A 19,745-nucleotide genomic window follows, 5' to 3' on the forward strand; every position below is an offset into this window, starting at 1 on the left:
CTTTTACTAATTAACCACAATTTTTCTTAACATTTTTGACTGCAACTCCCGCTTCCCACACAAAGGCGGGGAAAAGACTCTGCAGCGTACAAGGTGTCAGAAACGAGATCGTGAAGGCGCTGCCGGCTGTGCGTGCGCCGGGGCCGGGGCAGCGGGAGGAACCGTGCCCTCGGCGTGCTCTGCGGCGAGATCCCCCTCGGGACAGAGGGAGCCCGACCCAGCGACCCCTCACCTTCCCCTTCCCCGCTTCCACGGCGCGGCCAGCGGGGCTCGGGTGCCGCTCGAGCGGCTTGCGTGGGCTCCGGAGCGATCTCAGAGCCTTCGTGTGCGAGCCCACCGACACGCTCGCTCTGCCCTGCGTTTATGAGCAACGCGTTTGTTCCTTGGCACTTATAAAAACCGGGACCCGGGAGCTCATGCGCTGCTGCTCCCGGAGGGTCTGAGCTCGGTGTCGGTCCCAGCAGCTGCCGGGCAGGAGCGGAGGTCCCGCACCGTGGCGGGGCTCCGGAGCCTCCGCCGGAGGAAGGCGCGGACCCGCAGCGGCAGCGGGGCCTCCGCCGGCTCTCGCCTGCCCGTGCTGCTGTTCATTGTCCTTCCGAGCCCCAGTGGGGCGAAACCGTGCGGACCGGGCTGGTTCCGCTGCGGGGCTGTGCGCAGCCTGCGCTCGGCTGTAGTGCCCCTCTGATTTATCATATATTATCATATAAACTGATTTATCGATCAGTTTATATGATGGGCTGCTTGGGATTGAGGGGTTGGGGTCTTTTTGTTTTCTAAATCGGGTTTAAGCAAAGATGAGGAGTTGAGCACGCACGGAACTCGTTCTATGTGGGCAAGTGATTGAACAAATCACTTTTTGCAACGGAACTCGCTTCGTCCAGAGCATAAGATCATTCCGGCGAGGGTGGTAGGCTGTCCCCGACCGAGATTTCAGGTGACCGCGACTGAAAACGTGAATGTGTTCATATCCACAGGGGCCACATCGAAAATCACACTGTGAAGTTCTCAATACAGTCTTCCAGTTCCCTCTTTGCAGTCCCTTTACCCAGGTTGGAAGGATGCTCCAATCTGTAGTAAATGTGACTGTTTGGGCACGCGTGTGTCCCATAAACTGTCTGTTCCTGGGGAACATCTTTCCCCGTCCATTACGCAAATACTGAACTTCAGAAATACCCAGGGAATCCCTACGGAAAGGGCAAAGCCAAAACTGGTCTAGGAACGGGGACCCTGCTCCATCGCCCTCTGACTCTTTATCCCCGTTTCCACATGTGGAGCCCCGAGACATCAAAATGTCTCGATTAAGGCAGAATCGGTCACCGCGACTCCAACGAAAAATATGCGGGTCCCTGGTTTTGAGATGAGCGTGTCCGTGTTGCGGGAAGGGGTGTCATGTGGACCCCGTCCTTGGCTAACTGAGGCTGCGGGTGAAATTGCTTATTGTCCATGATAACTTTTTAGCCGTAGGATCAGAGGTGATCCTAAAGGAAAAGACCTTGGGAAAGGGATTCCTCAACAATTCGATGCCGCAGCTGAGTTTACATAAATTTACTAGAGATAAATAGAAATAGTAAGCAATAAGCTGGGTTTATTGCTAATGGGAGGAAAAATTAGCCGTGTTCCTCCATGCCCGCCGGCAGGAGCGCGGGCAGCGGCCGCGGCAGGGGCGATGGCAGCCCTGCGTCCCGGAGCGCTCCAAGACCCGCTCCAGGTTTCTCCGTGCCAGCACCTAGCACGTCAGGTAACTCAGATATGCAAGAAAAGGAGAGAGAGGACAAGGAAACGCTGCCAGAAGAGCCTGCAGCCTCACGTGTGTCTTGCGAGCGATCAGCTGGCAGCAGGTGAGGAATCCCACGCTGGGAATTGCATCACGCACCGCTCGGCGCGCCGAGCTGCCAGGCGCGAGGTGCTGGAGAGCAGGAGGGTCTGAGGGGAGCGGGGCAGGAGCAGCCCCCGGGGCTGGGCTCGACCTGGGGGGTAGGAGGGACGGCCTCCCCCGACTCCCCCTTAGCCTCTCTCGGGGTTTGCTCAGCGTTATCCCCGCTTTCTGTGCGGCACGCAGGCTGCAGCATTTTGCTTCTCTCTTGAACCGTGTGTGTTTCGAGTCCCGAAGCAAATCCTTCCACCCCTGCATTCCTTAATGACAGCACAATAATCGCTAATACAAACCAGAGCGGAGCGCTCCGCTCAGGACAGCGCTGCTTACTCGCGCGGCTTCTGCTATTTCCCGTTGTAAGTGATCGTTTTCTATTGACAAAGGCAGCTCCGGAGAGCCTCAGCAGCCGCTGCAGCGCCGTCACCCCTGACTGCAGCTCCTGCTGTTCATATCTTTACGTAAAAGCGACGTCGTCTGCAGGCAGAGTCCACTCCTCTCTTCTCTTCTCCTCTCTTCCTCCCCAACGCGTTTTTTCACGTCTCTTTTCAAGAAGAGCCGGGGCAGCGGCGCTGCGTGGGCGCGCAAAGGGCGCGGCGGCGGAGCGGTGTCTGCGAGCTCCTGCCGGGCCCAGGCGCTTCATTGGCGCTACGCGGAGCTCTGGGCGGCCCCGGTGCGAGAAGGAGAGCGGCTCGGGGCGGTAGCGGCCCGCGCTCCCCTCGGCACGGCGCGGGGAAACATTAGTTATAACGGAGAGGCCTCCCAGAACAAAAAGGAAACGATTTCTCCTTGTTGTTATTTTTTTCCCCCCTGAAAATCGAGCTGTATTTAGGTTCCTCGATTAAACCTACAGAAACCATCCCGCAGCGCTTCGGAAAAGCAGAGGAGCGGCCGGCCTCCTCCTCTGAGGAGCTGACCCTGTGACGAGAGCCCCGAGCGGCCTCGCCCCGGCCCGACGGCTCCCAGCGCCGCCCGGCACGGGCAGCCCTCTTGCACCGGCAACCCCAGATACAGCTCGGGGGGCGGCGGGTCCCGCGGGGGCCGGGATCCTGCCGGACCGCCCGCGCAGCTGCCGAGCCGGCGGAGCGGGCTCCCGCCCCGTTCTCGACGCCGCCCGGCCGGCGCCGAGCGTTCGCCGTGCCCCGCGGACAGCCCTGGCCCGGGGCCCCCGCCCGGGCTACTCCACGCACCTGGCAATTCTCGGGAGAAAAAGCAGAAGATTGGGGCGGCCTCGTCCTTTCCCGTCCTACTGCCCCGCTCAGGCCAGCTCGGGAGACGCGGCTCTGCCGAGCGCGTCCCTGCGGGAGCACGTCCCGCCGAGAGGGACGGCCCCGGGACAGGAGCGCCCGGAGCGGCTCGCTGATTGTCTCGGCCCTCGCCCGCTCTCTGGGGCACCTGCCGAGTGTCTGTGCGGGGAACGCCACCGGCGCGGGCACGGCCTCTGCCTCGCCGGCCCAGCCCGCTCCCCGGCAACGGCGGGGCACCGCCAGAGCCCCGGGAGCGCCTCGGGGGCTGCCGAGCCCCGCGGCCGCGCAGGGACCCCGAGGGCAGCACGGGTGGGGGGCGCCGCCGCCCCCATCCCGCTCCGGCCGGCGGGGCCGGTGCAGAGGCTTGGCAGATGAAAGGCTGCGCTCGCAGACGTTCCCCGCGCCGTCAGGTCCTGTCGTTCCCCCCCCAACCCCCCCGGGTGCACATGTCAGAGTTCACAGACCTGGCTGCTGCCTTTTACAACACTGAGCTGTAAAAGAGCGGATATTAAACCCGTATAATGGATCCAGCTCCAAGGAGAGGTTGAATTTCCCAGTGAAACGAAGGTATTTGCCCTGAACTGGGGAAGGACCCCTCCCACACCCCCTGGGCTGGAAAACCCGCAGAGCCGTCAGAGACCGGCGGTAAACTCTGCCCCCAGCCTCGCACCTGGCATCGGTCGCCGCGGGGGCACATGTGCGCGACACGCTGCTGCCAGCCGGGCTCCTCACGCCCGCCCCATCGGTCCCTGCCCCCGGCGAGCGGCCGCACAGAGCCCTTGCGTTCGGGGCGACCCGGCCCCGAGCCCGGCGGCCGCCACCGCTGTCACGGGGCCCGTTGGGTCGCTGCGGCTCAGGGCGGGTGAGGAACAGGGCTGAGCCAGTAACAAGGCCCGCGCTAGAGCTCTGCGAGCGGGCAGCCAGAGCCGGGGCCTGATGAGGATGAGGAGCAGCCTCCGCCTGGGGCGCAGCCCTTGCGGGTGTGCCCGGCGCCGGGTTAGTCGCGGGCGCAGCACGGAGCCGCCGGTCGCCGCAGGAGGGGCCGAGTGGCGGAGCTGCTCCGCGCCGGGCCTTAGAGCCGAGCCCGGTCCTGCGGCTCCTTGGGGCGGGCGGGGGGCTCGAGCCCTCCACGCCACGAGGCCATCAGGACGGGCGCTCCACGGGCGGAGGGAATGCGGAGCCCGAGCTTGTCTGCCGCGCTGCCCTCAAAAATCCACTTAGGGAAGATGAAGGCGCATGCAAATGCGTGGCGCCTCCTCGCCTGTGCCTTTAATCATGGTAAATTGGCTCCCGTTCCTCCAGGCCCCCCGAAAAGGCACTCGGCGGCACCGCACCGCGGTGGGGTTAGGACTCAGCGCTGCGCAGCACCCGCCGCTCCCTGGGGCTTTCCGGCTCCTCGGCGCGGCACCGACGCCCTGCCTGACCCGCCTCGCTCAGCAATTTTCCTACCCAAATGCTGTCGTGACGGGAACAGAGAGCAGAGATAGATAGCATCAAGCGGCCTATATCAAAGAGGTCCTGCTTAATTAAAATACCGGCTCCGTGCTCGCCGCTTTTCACGCGGCGCGGCCTCCGACCGCATTCTGCCTGATACTGCCGGCACCACCTTCCCTATCGGCCACCCTGGCTGGCCCCGTCCCTGATCGCTGGCCCTGTCACCTGCTCCGTGAGGCCACCGGGCGAACAGGGTCGTCTCTCTGGGCCGTGGAGCAGCCGCTCGTCAGACGGGCCGGTCCCGGTGGGGCTGCTGCGAGGCACGGGGAGACTCCGCGTGGTTCACGGAACATTTGTTTGCATTACTGAGCAACAGTCCGATAATTTATTGTTATTGTTATTAGTAACTACACTTAGTAGCTCGTTCACATCCATCCTTCCGAGGGGGGAGCGCGGGCTGGATCAGTCACCGTCGTGCGCCAGCGGCGGCTCCTCCCGGGCCGGGGCCGCTCCGCTAGGGCCACCGAGCCAAATCGGCCCGGTCCTGGGACTGCACGCACGTCGACGGCCGGGGGAGAGGCCCGGCGACGTGGAAGCACCGGGCGGCGGGCGCCGCCACCGGGGGCTCGGTCGGAGCTGCGGACTTGCAGCTTGGGGAGCGCCCTGTTGTGGGAGGCTCCGCGGACAACCGGCAGTGAGGCCGCCCGAGGGGCGGCCGCCGGTCTCCGTGCCGGTGCCGAAGCCAGGCAGCTGTCCTCCGTGCCGGCAGCCTGGTGCCCCGGATCCCCGAACGCCGCGGGTGTTTTTCTGTGCACCGGCGTCGGCCGCTGGCGAGCGGGGAAGGCCAGGGCTCCGCAGGGGAGCGAGTTGCGGAGTCCGGCTGTGGGTGGAGAAGAACAGGACACGGTGAGCCGTTGGCACGCGGCTGCCCAGGGCCTCCCCCCACGCCCCGCTGCCGCGGTGCCGCAGGGCTGGGGCCGGCGGCCGCGCACCGCTAGGCTGGAGGCCTGTCCGGCCCGTCCAGGGGTGGGAAGCGCCGCCGTCCCGGCGCTGCCCGGCTCCCGGTCCGGTCGGCCCCGCTCGCCCCGGCCCCGCCGCTCGCCCCGGCTGACCCCGCGCCCGCCGAGCCCCTGCCGTGCCGCCGCGCGCCGCCAGGGGGCAGGCTGCGCCCGAGCCCCGCCGCGCCGGCACCGGGCCCGGCCCAGCCCCGCTCAGCCCGGACCGGCACCGGCACCGGCACCGGCACCGGCACCGGCACCGGCACCGGCACCGGCACCGGCACCGCCCGGGGCTGCCCCGGCCGCACGACCGGACCGCACGGCCCGCACCAAACCGCAGCCTGCGGAGCGCCCGGCACCCCACTGGTCGTGCCCACCTCAGCAGGGGAGCGGGCGGTGCCCGTCGGTACTGGGGAAAACACGCGTCCGGGCAGCCGGGAACGCGCACAGACAGACTGCACGGACGCCCGCGCATCCGCCGGCACCGCACGCTTTTGCGGAGAAAGCCCGGCGCCCCCCTTGCCTCGTGCGGAGACGCCCGTGGCCCTCCCGGGTTCCCGCTCACGCCCGGGGTCCCGCTGCGCTCCCCGCAGCGCCGGGTACCGCGAGCATTTGCACCGGGCGGGACCGACGGGCCAGGAGCCGGGACGGGGCGGCGCGTCCCGGCGGCCGGTGGGGGAGTCGGTGCGGAGGGCTCGGCCGTTGTTAGTTATCCCGATGGTTCCTTCCTCCTGCCTCGTTTGGGAAGGATTGGGACCGACTGCTTTTCTTGTTCGACTCTCAAATTTAACTAAAAACAAAGAGATTTGCCTTGCAAATAAAAGGACAATTCGAAGGAAGCCGCGGGGAGGTGGGGCTACGTAGTCTGGTTAGGGTTTATTTCTGTGATGGTTTTGCGCGTGGGTGTTTTAATTGCATTTCGTTTTTCGTTAAAAGCATTATATAAACCTATATAACACCTCATCGAATTGTTCTCGGGGCAGGAGCGGGGATAACAATTACCCGGCGCAGTGCTCGTATACACACACGGAGAGAAGCAACAAACCTTTAATGTGATATTTGCGAGTAAAAGCCCACGAACAAAGCTGGAATTACTGCTGCGGGTGCAGGGCTGGGGGCTTTCGCTCTGCTTCCCGGTCCCGCTGCTCAGCGCTGCCTTTTCGTTGGGTTTTGAGGAGGTGGTTTTTTTCTTGTTATTTTATAGCCAGAATTTATGAAAATTCCTGCGAAACAGGGGCTTTAATTTTCCACGCAGTTGTAGAAGATAATTTGATGGAAGCCCTGTGTGATGGAGAACTCCGAATCCTTACACGAAAATAGGAAGGGGACATAAAAAATTAATGTGAACGATCAGCTTTTGCGCCACTGATTGAACTGTGAAATCTTAGCAGCCTTTATCTTGATCTCAGAATTAAATAATCATATATTATTTTTTCAGCATTAACGACAAAGATTTTCCGATTTCTACCGTCTAGAACAAAAACAAATAGGCTGTGTTACTGAAAACCTTTTCCAAAATAATTTACTAAAACACTGTGACGAATTTTTATCAAAGATTTTTTCCGTGCGAAAACTGCATAAAAAGAAGTTTTATCTTAAGACCCACAAAACAGAAGCATTAAGTAATTTAAGTTAACATTCGTCCTGCTTATTAAGTATCAATATTTTAGGAGCATTACAAAATATACTCCTTCTCTTGACAGGGTCATGGCATATCACAGGTCACATTAAGAATCTCCGCAAAGAATTTTTTCTGGATTTTCATTTCCTCATATTTAGATTTTAACGGTATCAGGAGAAAAAAGCAAACAAAGATACAAACAAAAACGAACGAACCAAAAAACAAACAAACAAACAAAAAAAACCCAAAACAAAACCACGAAAGGGGAGCCGGCAGCGCGGGGTCCGGCGCTCCATGCAGGATCCCTTTCCCGTCGTTTTCTCCTCGGAGGGAATCGCGGCGCGGTGAGCGCGGGCTGTCCCGCACACGCGCGCACCGCACCGACCCCGCGGTTCAAAAGCGTTGGCGACCAAGCCGAGCGGGCAGCGCCGCTGCGGGAGCGGGCACGGGCTCCGCCGCCGCAAAGCGCCCGCAGCCCTCGGCCGCTGCTCCCCCCGAGCTTTCCCGCTGGCAGCCTCGGCGGGACGGTTCGGAGCCGCCCTTCGAGGAAGGGCGTGCGCGGCGCGATCCCCGGTGCCCCGTCCCGCGTGCCCGCCGGGGCCGGTCGCGCCGCTGCCGTCCGCGGGACAGAGCCGCGTCCCCGCCGGTCCCGGGGCCCCGAGGGACGGTTCTGCAGCCACCTGCCCGCGGCCCGGCGCTGGACGCGCGCTGCTACCTACCCCGGCCAGGGCAGGAGCCGAGAGCCGCCGTCGGGCCAGGAGCAGCGCGGGGCGCGGACCGGGGAGCGGAGCAGCCGGGGTCCCGCTCATCCGCCACCCTCGGCAGCCAAGACCGCTCTCCCCCTCCGCGGCCCGCGGGGGCGCGACCCGGGCCCGCGCTGCCCGCGCCGCTCGGCCGCCCCGGGGTGCACGGAGCCGGCCGCCCCGGGCGCCGCCGCGCTTCAGGGGCCGCGGGGGCCCGGCGGGGCCAGGGCACTATTTGACGTCGAGGAGACGGATCACCGCGGCGCAGCGATACGCCGCGCACCAATGGAGTTCAAATGTCAGCAAGTTTGAGGAGGGGTGAGGCGCCGGGGGGTGTGTTCCTCCGCCGCGGCCCCTGCTCTAAACGGCGCGGCTCCTCGGGCCGCCGCACGGCTCAGGGGCTGGGAGCGCCGGGAGCCCCGTGCCCCGCCCGGCCCGCCGCGCCCGCGCTCCGCCCGGCACGGCCCGCCCCGGGAGGGCCCTCCGCGCCAAGCAGGGCGTGGGTCCGGCGCTGCCGGCGAGCAGGTGACACCGCGGCTGCCCGGCGCCGTGTGCGCGGCATGTGCGCGCCCGTGTAGCGGGGCGGCCCCATGGGCGGCGGCGCCGGCTCCTGCCTCTGCCCCCCGTCTCTGGAAGCCCGGGCAGGAAACGCTCCTCATGTCTTCCAGATAAAAATAAAAGCGACTCCTTCCTCCCGGCCGCAGAGTGTCCCCGCGCCCGGCCCGACGCGGGGCTGAGCTGGCCCCGCCGCCCGGCAGCGCCTCTCGCCGCCGCTCATGGACATCGCGACGGGTCCCGAGTCCTTGGAGAGGTGCTTCCCGCGGGGCCCACCGGACTGCGCCAAGATGCTGGACGGCATTAAAATGGAAGACCACCCCCTGCGCTCGGGGCCGGCCACGCTGGGAGTGCTGCTGGGTGAGTTGCCGGTCGCTTCTTGACTACGCCGAGAGCCGTCCCGCGCACCGCTCGGTGCCCGGGGCTGCGCTCCGAGGGGCCCGGCCGGTCTGATGCCGACCGTGGCCGGCCAGCCCCCGAGCGGTGCGGGGCGCGGGACCGTCTCGCCGGCATGTGCGGGGCGCGGGACCGGCGGCAGCCGTCGAGCTCGGTGTTACCGACCGGCTGGGCCGGGCGGACCGCGCTGCCCGGGACGGGGACTGCGGAGCGGGGCCGGGTTGTGTCGGGGCTGGGAGCGGGGCCAGGTGGGGCCAGGGCCGGCGCCTGACGCCGCCGTCTGCCGTTGCAGGGTCGGAGTGCCAGCACCAGGCCGTCTGCGAGGGCTGCCAGCGGCCCATCTCGGACCGGTTCCTGATGCGGGTGAACGAGTCCTCCTGGCATGAGGAGTGCCTACAGTGCGCCGCGTGCCAGCAGGCGCTCACCACCAGCTGCTACTTCCGGGACCGCAAGCTCTACTGCAAGCAGGACTACCAACAGTAAGGGCGCGGGGGGCGGCGGGGGTCCCGCCGGGGCGGCCCGGCCCGGCCTGGCCCGGCCCGCGGCGCGCGGCGGCTCGGGGCGTGTTCCCGACCGGGCCGCGCCCCGTGCCCGGCGGAGCGGGGCAGCCCGGCACCGGGCTCACGGCTACGGGTGGCGGCCACGGCGAGCGGGGACCCCGGCGTAGGCTGCGCGGCGGGCATGAATGGGACCGAAGACACCGAGCCGTGGCGTCCGGCCCGGGCAGGGCTGCCTCCCGCCCCGGGCCCGCCGCGGTCCGGTACCGTGCGGTGCCGTCGGGCGGGACGGCGATGGGGCGGCCCGGCCCGGTTTGGGCCGCGCAGGCAGCGCCGCGCCCGGAGCCGTCCCGCGGCTCTCTCCTGCCCGCCGCGAGTCCCGTCCCACCCGCTGCCCCGGAGCCGCCCCGAGAGGCCGAGGCCCCAGAAAGGCCGATGCCCCTGCCCGGCGGCGGGGCCGGGGGCTCGGCGCGGCCGTCGCTGCGCTGCTGCGGGCCGGCCCGCTGGAACGGCCGTCGGGCGCGGCGGGGCCCGGCCGAGGGACCGGCGCGGCGGCGGGAGAAGGCCGGCGCTGAGCCTGGCCCCGGCCCCGGCCCCGGCCCCGGCGTTGCCCGCGCTCTCTCTTATTGCGGCTTTATCCCCAAATGTCAGGCGCTGTCGGGAGCGGCCCCCGCCGCGCCGCGGCCCCGCGCAGGGACGGAGCCCGGCCCCGCGCCGGGCCGCCCTCCCCTGCAGAAGCCCACTTCATGCTTGTCACCTAAATTGAGGATCCTTTTTGTGCCGGGAGGGGGGCGAACATGGGCATTTCAATCACTAGGACATAATATGGCTCTGCTAGAAGTCTGGCAACAAACAAAGAACAACAACTATTGGTTTGCATCAACTTTTGTCAGGCATTCAGCAGGCATCCAGAAAGGCCTGAAGTGGCTTAGTGGCAACAATGTGCATTTCATAGCTACAGCATGAAAATCCATCTCCATGGAAACGGGTAGTAAATGCTAACATGACATGCTGAGTATAAATATTGTGAGGGTTATAACTCTTGTATAAATGGCCCAGATAAATGTCCCCCTGTTTAGGAATTACAACAAAACATGTTATTTCATGCTGCAGCCCTCGCTAGCTCCCAGAGTCCTCCATAGCCCGGGCACTGTGCATGGGAATAACTCCAGGCTTGCCCGCGGGCCGCCGCCATCCCGCCCTTGTGGGGCTGGGGCTGCGGCACCTTTAGGGTTTTCTCGTGCCCAGTTTAGGGACCCCGTGCACAGGCTTTGCCTTTCATTTCTACGCAAAATAAACCACCCTGTGGTAGCTGTAGTTGTAGATCGGCGAAACTTCTTTTTCTATAGGTAGTAACACCTTAGACACTTTTGTTAATTAGTAAAGAATGTCGAATAGTCTTTAGGCTACCTAAAAAAGCATTATCTGGCAATGTAAATATTTACATTAATTGCAAATAAATGTACTCTCTAAAGTTCCCAACTTTAGTTTCTGTAAAAAATAAAGAATTGTACTTAGTGACCTAAAAAGCAAGATCAGAGAGTATTGCTTTGTAAAACAAAAACACTATTCTGACTGAAAACAGAATTGTTGCTGCTTCAGAACTTCCCGTATTACCAAAAGCGTCCAATTGTAGAGGGGGAAAATGGGGTAACCAGGCTGCCGAGCAATAAAAAGATATCAACATGTTGGCCTTTGTTGAATCCCAGCACCTAGTGTGACATGACATGGTGCCCTGCTGTGTGTGCCCCCGAGGACTGACAGCGGCAGCGGCTCACGGGAAGGGGAGGGGAGACACGCTAAATCAAAATTTGTTTTCTCTGAGATTTTATTAGCCCAAAAGAGCAAACATGTGAAACTGTGCTGACACGGATTGTGTGCCCTTTCAGAGCTAGAGAAATACTCGTTTATGGTAGCAAGAGGATAAAAATAGCTGTCTGTCCGTGCAAGTGGCCCTGGGCTGTGCGGTACTGAGGGTCGGTTTCATCCGTCAGGCTGGGGGAGTGAAGCCATGGGCGAGCTGTGAGAGGCAGAGAGGACATAGCCGGTGGTGGAACACCGGGTGGGAAACGCTTGTGCGCCCACAGAGAATGCCTTGGGGTAGTGAGATGGAATGGAACCCGTACGGAGCAAGACAGGCATCCCTAACATCAGATGCTTTTTGTTATCCTGAGTCCTATTTACAAATATCTGGGAAAAATTAAAAAAAAAAAAAAAAGAGAATAAAGTTTATTTAAATATCTCAGTTCCTGAAATTTGCCTGAAATAGATTTTTCTGTACGTAGTAATGTAATTTAAAAGGTCAGATTTCTCCAGAACTCCCAGGACTATAATCAAGTGCTGTGTATATATCTTTGGGAAAATGGTGTCTCATCTTTCTAATGAAAGCAAGCTTCTGATGGGTCAGATATCAGACCTTACACCTTTCCCTGGGTCAGGAATGATTGCTGCCCATCCTTGGATGAGGGCATTTCACATTAGGGGGAAGGGTGAAAACAGTTTTTCTTTTCCTTTTTTCTTTTTATTTTTTTAAGAAAAATGTTGGCTATGGGAAGCTACCCTTATGCCTGGAATGTTACAGCAAATCCTGGGGGAGGTGGATTAGTAGCCCAAGCCCAGTTTGAAGTAGTCAGAGGTGCCTGATAAATGTAATTTATCACAAAAATATCATCAGTATGTCAGTGGGATAAGCTGGACATGTATTTTGGTCTCTTTTTAAAGAAGGAATTCAACTTGCAATGAGTACATACTGATGTTTTAAGTTAATGCAAAGTACTTATTTTGCTAAAATTTAGGATTTTGAGGGTCAGGTGCATTTGATGGCAAGGTTTTTAAGAAAAAAACCCCAGAGCAGTGGCATCAGGGAAGGCTGGCTTTCACAAGCCCCAGTCAAGCAGAATCTCTTTGATTTTAATTATAACTTTGCCAAATTGCTCCACTTTTGGAACCTTACACTGTGGGTTTTTGTTTTGGCGTTTTTTGTTGTTTTTTTTTTTAAGAAGTTTGCTTTCTGAGAAATTGAAACCTTCAGAATTAATGGTTTTGGGTGGGTTTTTTTTTTGCTTTTGTTTGTTTTTTTTTTTTTTTCAAAAATAGAAGGCTTTTGGTAGTTGTATTTTGGTTCTTTGCTTAAATGAATTTACTTATTGTATCACTCATAACAGTGCTTTCTACTACAAAATGTTAGCATTTATAAATGATACATTTATTTTCCACTTGTGATTTAATTTTTTTTCTTTTGTGATTGTGCCTTTCTGGTTTGTTTTTCTCTCACTGCCCAGTGTTATATAGAAATTTGCCCTAGTTCTTGCTGATAGTGAAAAAAGATATGTTATGAAAAATAACTGTTCCAGGATATGTATTTCATGTCTAAGCAATGCATATAATTTATAGAAAGATCTCTATTCCTGTTTAAGTTTTGGAAATAAAGGCTCTAAAAGAGCTTTTTATTCAGGGGACCAGATAGCAAACACCCACAGTCGCTATGTTAATATTTTTCATTAATGCATTCTAAGTTTTGCTTAGGATGAGAAAGAGAAATATTCAGGCTTTTGTTCTTTTCCATGTGTCAGGTATCGTTTTAGCATCGCTTTTGGATGCTATTAAAAAGACCCACCGTGTATTTCTGTTCTTCATCTTTGAGTCTTTTCTTGTCGGTGGCTGGGCTCGGTTTTGCTGTGCAGTCGGAGCAGCAAAGGAACGTCCCTCGCAGAAGGAAAGGAGCCCCTGAAGCCTCGGTGCTGGGGGAAGCCTTGCCCCCTCCAGATTTTGGGAATGCTTTCACGCGAGCTAACGCTGAGGCTGATGTTTCTCACTTCAGTTGCGTTTTAGATTCAAAATATAACAAAAGCTTTCCCGTCAGTGAGTGTCTCTCGGTTTTGTGCCTGTTATTTCTCGCAGAGCGCGGGCTGTGGAATGTGGTGGGAGCCCGGTGCGGGAGGGACCCGAGCTCCCGGATTCTGCTGCGTGCACAGTGGACAATAGCCATCCGCGAAGGGCAGGATTTGATGTGTTTCCAGGGTTCCTGTTTTATTTTTAACGGAGGATCTGTTCGGCTCGTGGGTGCAGTAGTGCAGCACTGTGAGCTCAGCGGAAGAACTGCGGGGATCGGGGATGCCCCCAGCTGCTTTCGCCCTGCGCTGGCCGGGCACCGGTGCTTGCGTGCGGGTCACTAGGAAACAGCACGGAAACCAGGTGAAACTTAGAGACAGGAGCAGCCTAAGCACATGCCCAGGACACGGAGTAATGATTAAAGTTATGTCATCCACTAAAAATGCTTTTCCAAGTCGCTGGAGCACTCCGGCGTTCTCTCTGGCAGTCCCGCCGGCCCCGCGCGCTCCCCCAGCCCCATTAAACGCCCTCAGCGGGGTCAGAGCTCCGCGGGGGGAGCGGGGCCGTTCCGCAGCCGCTGACGTCAGCGCAGCGGCCGCGCTGGGGCCGGGCCCGCGGGGGCAGCGCCGGGGAGTCCCCGCCGGGCCGGGCCGGGCCGGGCCGCGAGCGCTGCCGGGGACCCGGAGGGAGCGGTGCGGGATCCGGGGAGACATTTTGGTTACTGCTGCAATCGCTGCAGCACCGCACAAAATAACTGCGATGCAAAGATATGCGCTGATCCGTGACGGAAAACGATAGGGAAGATCTTTGTGCGGTACAGGCAATATGCAGTTAAATTAACAGGAGTATAATTTATAATGCTTTACTTCTAGCATGAGAAAAAAAAAATCATAGATGTGAAATACATTGAAAAAATTTTTTCACTTATTATAACAAACAGGAATACTTTGCATTCTGTTTAGAAACGGAGTCTGTTATTTTTGGGTCTAAATTTTTGAGGTAGTTCAAAGGCATACATCCCCTTTCCAACTATCAATAATATATCATGATGAAACAGCTGGATTATAACGTCTCTTTTTAAACTAATTATGCTATTAGTGTGTTTCAGTGGTAAATACACACCCCTGTCACTTCCCTCCGTTTTGGAGCAGCCTATAAAGCCTGGTATCTCCTAAAGTGCTCACTGCTCTGGTGAACCTGAAAGGGGGGGCGGGGGGGGCAGATTCAGCCAGCGGCTGCTTCATTTGGTCAGATATCTGGGCAGAAATATTCGAGAGAAAATGGAGTATGCTTTTCCTAATGCAGCTGTAGTTTTTTGGTTTTGCTTTTTTTTTTTTAATTCCAGATAAAATTTGGATTTAGGCTAAATCTGCTTTTTCTTGCTTGCAACAGGAACTGACTCAATTTTATTCACTATCTCTTCTGGAATGGCGAGTGCAGCAGATAAAGGGATTGGTTAGAGGGGAGCTGAGCCCCCTGCGCTCGGCGTGGAGGCCAGGGGGAGCTTTGGGAGCTTTGGGAGCTTTGCGAGGCTGCGGCGCTCGGGGAGCGAGCGGGGCCCTCCCGGCTGGCAGGGACCGGGCCGGGGCTGGCGGCTGCTCCGGGCTCCAGGGGCGGCTCGGGGCCGTTCCGTGCCCGCCGTCGCTGCCCCGCTGGGAGCTCCTGCGGGGCCCGGGGACGTGCGGACGGTCAATGCAACAGCAACACTTCAGGGCAGAATTGCAAATGGATTTTACACGGCTTGGGCCAGCCTGGACCAGGCTGCATAAAATTCAGAGTCAGAGAAAGGCTTTGGATTCCAAACCCCAGCACGATGGGAAAAGGCCGTTGCTGTGTCCTCTGTAGAAGGTGGGCAAGGGACAGGCTCACAAAAACCAGGAAAATTCTTCTCTTTGCCTACAGTTTTTTCCCCCACGTGATAAGTCGTGTTAATGCTCAAGTGAGGTAATGAACAAGCAAATAAATAAATAAAACGGTGAAGTGACTTGATCAGCAATCTCCGCTGAAGGTAAACAAACCAGGTATTGCTCTGGTATGGTTTGCTGTGGTAGGAAGGGGTTTTGGCATGATTTGGGATGAATACATTACTCACAGGGCACAGATTGCCTCGAAATGACAGTTTCTTGTTCATTGCAGAACATAAAATTTCCACATTTGTTTTAAAACAAAGGACAAGATTAGTTATAAGTAACCATGTGTTGTGAGCCCCAACAGCTGAGTCTGCAGCAGCCAAACAAGGGAACTAGAAGACTCTCGAGATAAATGGGTACAGTTAGGAACAGAATTTTCCTTTCTCCATGTGAATTGAAATAACTAAATGAAGTGGGCAGGAAGTTTTTATTGAATATCCACCTTGCGTACTGTGTAGTTGTGGTTTGGTATAGCCAAGCTATGAATGAAAACTGATCTTTTTGATAAAAAAGTATTAGAATTTATTTAGCAAGCAGAGGTGTTTTCTGAGTTATGGTATTTTATGAAATGTAACAGGCAGATAACCTCATTTTGCAGCAGTAGAGCATTAACAGCACTGTTTACATTTGGGAAAGAGACATCACTTTTCTCTATTAGTAACTAAGTAAAAAAAATACATTAACAGCTTCATATCTAACTTAAAATAAATGGTGAAAGTCAAGCTAGACTTCTGAGTCTGCGGGGAGAATGTATAAAAGAGAAAAAAGATGAAAATACTCACAAGGTAAAATGAGCCTGAATTTTTATTTGAAATGCAGTGTTAGTGTTTCTAACATGCATGCTAATATAGATCTGAATCTTCAGTGTCTTGTTCAGGCAAATTATTCACTGGTTTTAGAAGCCCCTTTGAATTCAATACAAAATTGAGACAGATACTCAACTTTTTTCCTTTTTTTAAAAAAAATATTTTTACATATCAACTTACGTTTACTTTACATTCCTGGACTTGCTTTAGCTAGACTCACACTCCTTGGAAGCAATCGTGCCTTAGCCTTGCCTTGCTCCTCAGCATACCTGCAGTTTCTCTGGCCACACCAGGAGCCCGGAGCCCAGAGCCAGCCCTGGCCCCAGCAGCAGGGTGGGAGGAGAGGGCTCCTGCCCTGGGCCCCAGCAGGCTGCTCTCGAAACAGCCATTTTGCAACATAGGCTCTGCTTGTTAAAAAACAAATTACTGGTAATGTTGTCTCCTCTTACCGACCAGCGCTACCCCGGATGAGTGTGCTGCCACGGCCCTGTTCGTGTGCTGAGCGTGCCTCACAAACACAGCACCATGTGCCCTATGGTGTGCACTTCTAATGCAGATCATTTTGAAGCAAAACCCTTAAAATGAAATATTTGTGGTGACCACAAAGCGTCTGCAGTCTCCGGAGGGTGCAGAGCTGAGGTCAGCAGGCACGCAGGGTCTGACGGCACCGGCAGCCCAGCCCGGACCACCTGCGCATGGCTCATCACCTCACTCTCACAGAATGGGAGGGGGTTTTACCTTTCAAAAACTATTTGCCTGTGGGCAGCCAACAAGTAGACTTTTCTGAGATTGTATTACAGTGAAGGGATTGTTAACATGACTAATTTCAGTTCCTTGTTTTCCTGGGTTTGAAATTTTACAGCGATCTTCCTCACAGACACAGCAGAACTGCTGCAGCACAAATTGAATAAATACCCTTGATATCAGCATAAAAAAGATATAGCAGATTTCTTTGTGACTTGTTAGATGTTTGTGCTCTGATTCTTCTGTAACAGGCAAATAGAGCACTTGTTATGGAGGTCATTTCTTTGCTTCCAAAACATAATATTTTCTTTAATATGCACAAAATTTTCCTCTGCAAACATTGACATGAACTTGTGAACACGCAATTCCTATTGGCTTCAGTGAGAGCCATCCTTGCTCATCAAAGGAGGGAATTTGGCTCTTGATTTTACTGCAATCAGTGTTTTATTTATAATGTACAAGAGTGCACGTGCACTCTCCCAGTAAGAGCTGATGGGATTTATGTACACATGCTGAGGACCAAATCCTCCTGGTAGCTGTCAGGAAGTTTACTTTCACATGCTTGTTCCTTGGTGTAACCTGAATCACCATTCACTGATGACAAAAAACAAAACAAAACCAAACAAAGAATAATTGTCTACATCAGTATTTTTTTTGCAGTTGTTACTTTCATCATGTTAGTATTATGATAGGGAGCAGGCAAGCTGGAATTTGCAGAAGAAACTACAAAAGCAGTTTTAAAGCATTTTTAGTTACAGCCTGATAGAGAGAAGCACCCCTGCTCTTAGAGGCTGGCTCTGGTGCATTCCTTGTGTGTCAGTGAGGGAGCACGTGTGGTCAGCCTGTGGATGGGGACATTTGATGGGCACAGCTCTGCAGTCCCCAGCTGAGGAGCTCACAGGGTGCTGGCTCTGCTCCTGCAGCTGGAGCCGAGGTCTGGCAGCTCTGTGGGACTGGGCCCTCGGGGGTGGCACCATACCTGCCAAAGATCCTCACTGAGAAAGGCCAAGTTCTCCCCGAACACCGAGCCCCCAAACAATGGGGTGTGACCTGTGAGATCCTGGCAGGAGGAGTGTTCAGATACGGAGCTGTGGTGGTGTGCAAGGGTCCAGAGCCACGGGCTGTGGTTGCTGGAGGGCAGCTGGCATGGGGGAGCAAGCTGGTGCTCCCTGCCTGGCTGGGGTGGGGTCATGCAGGTTACCTGGGCAGGTGGGTCTGCTGCTCTTCCAGCATTTCTGCCTTTCCAGAAGAGGAAGAGCTGAGCCTCCCCCCCCCCCTCCACCCCACTGTTAATAATCATGGTTTGCAGACTAAATATCTGTTCTGTGAATGTTTGTGTGTACGTGCAGGCTCGAGCCAGCCCTGCCATCTCCTCGAGCGCTCGTGGGGCTGGCAGTGCATTCCCCAGCAGCTGGGGACATTCCCTGCACAGGGGACTGGCACTGCCACTCGGCAGGCCCCGGGCAGGGGCTTGAGCCAGCAGATCCCTGCTCCCAGCAGTGCCAGTGCAGCCAATTGCCCTGGCGTGCAGCAGCTTGCAGTGTCATGCAGTGTCATGCAATGTCAGCTTACCTGACAGCAGTGGCGAGTGAGGGCTCCGTGGAGCTGCTCACTGCAGTTTCTGGGGCTTTTCACAGGCCTAAGCTTCTCACCCGCCCTAAGCAGAAGTTGCAGTTTAACATCATGAGATGTCTTCACAGTTGGATCTTGGCATGGGCTTCATCTGGCAATTAGAAAAGTTTCCCCTATGGATTTGACCCTGTGGAGTCAGGTCCCACTCGCACTGGAGTCGATATGGAAAGTGTGGTGGGACCCTGCATGAACGTTAGCACCAGCAGTGAGGCTGGTTATTGTTAAGTGTGCAAACAGTGCAAAAATACAAAAGGAGTAAAACAATTTGAGGGAAGAAATGGCAGTGTAATCTTGCAGCAATGCGATCTCTGCATGGCATCATTCATTTGAGCCTGCCAGGCTCACTGCTTGGAGCTGCAAAAAACCAAGTGATCTAGCTGATGGGAGCAGAAAGTGTTAATAGCACTGACAGCTCCTTTGGTAATGGAGGAGCAGGCGGATCCTACTACCAGGGATTCCCGCTGAGCCCTGGCTGCTCCTGGCCGGAGCTGCTGTGGAAAAAAGTTCCACGGAGGAGGCAGAGTTTGTATTTCAGCAGCAGGTTTCCTTCATGTCTTGCACTGGGGCTGCAGGGGCACCCATGACCTTTGTGGGGTGGCTGAGGTCCCGTGGGGGTGTCCTGGGCTGCAGGGAGCGGCTCTCCAGGGTGTCCAGCTCCCCCCGGTTCCCTGGATCTCGCAGCCTGTGCCGGGGCTAGTTCCCAGCATGGCTCTCCGAGCTCAGAATAAATTAGTCGTGATGGCGCCTGCATTAATTTTATGTGTGAGAATCCCCGGGGATTCCGGAGCAATTACAGGGAGCACAGTCTTGCCCCAGTGCAGCGTCCTTCCCATCCTGCTGCTGCTCCCCGCAGGAGGGCTGGGTGATGCAGCGCTGGCAGCATCCTCCTGGCAAAGCCAGTGTGGGTGCTCTGTGGTCCCACTGCGCTCCAGGCTGGCCCCAGGGTGCCTGCCTGGAGTGCCAGCAGCAGTGGGGCTCACTCGGCCAATGTGTCCTACAGAAAGGCTGGAAAACAGGCCCAAGGCAAGTGCACCATCTTGGCTTCATGCGTGTCCCTTGAACACTGCTTGTCTTGAGTAATTGAAGGCTGTCCCATTTGTGGCTTTTTTCTTAAAAAAAAATCAGCTCATGCTTTGGCAGGGTTTTGTCTGAGTGTGTAGCGGATACATTCAATTTTGTAATGTTCGGTTTGTTGGATGCCACAATTAAACCTCAGGTTTTTCACCCAACCATTCAAAAGCTAATTGGACATTGTCACTCAGGCAGGAACACACACAAACAAGGGCAATCCACAGCCCCGGATCTCAACAATGTGATTTTCATCACCTTACCGGTCTTTGGGGAGTCTTCAGCTTCCATCTGGAAGTACCTTCAACCCTTTCCACCTACAGATCTTGAAATAGCTATAACAGAGAGAAAACCAAAATTACATGGAGTTTATTGCCATTTCAGAAGGAAAAA

General features: G+C 56.8%; 1 protein-coding gene across 1 annotated transcript in view; it reads left to right on the forward strand.

The window, feature by feature from the left end:
- Positions 1 to 6,544: 6,544 nt before the first annotated feature.
- Positions 6,545 to 19,745, forward strand: part of LMX1B (LIM homeobox transcription factor 1 beta) — an 82,334-nt gene continuing 69,133 nt past the window's right edge. The window contains exons 1-2 of the mRNA XM_071454107.1: positions 6,545 to 8,828; positions 9,157 to 9,343. Of these exons, the coding sequence (XP_071310208.1) occupies positions 8,690 to 8,828; positions 9,157 to 9,343 (326 nt within the window). The 5' untranslated portion in view covers positions 6,545 to 8,689. The remainder of the gene's footprint in view (positions 8,829 to 9,156; positions 9,344 to 19,745) is intronic.

The sequence above is a fragment of the Agelaius tricolor genome, unplaced genomic scaffold (assembly GCF_023055355.1).
Source record: "Agelaius tricolor isolate 1412-34295 unplaced genomic scaffold, bAgeTri1.0.p SCAF_38, whole genome shotgun sequence".
In the NCBI taxonomy this organism is placed as follows: domain Eukaryota; kingdom Metazoa; phylum Chordata; class Aves; order Passeriformes; family Icteridae; genus Agelaius; species Agelaius tricolor.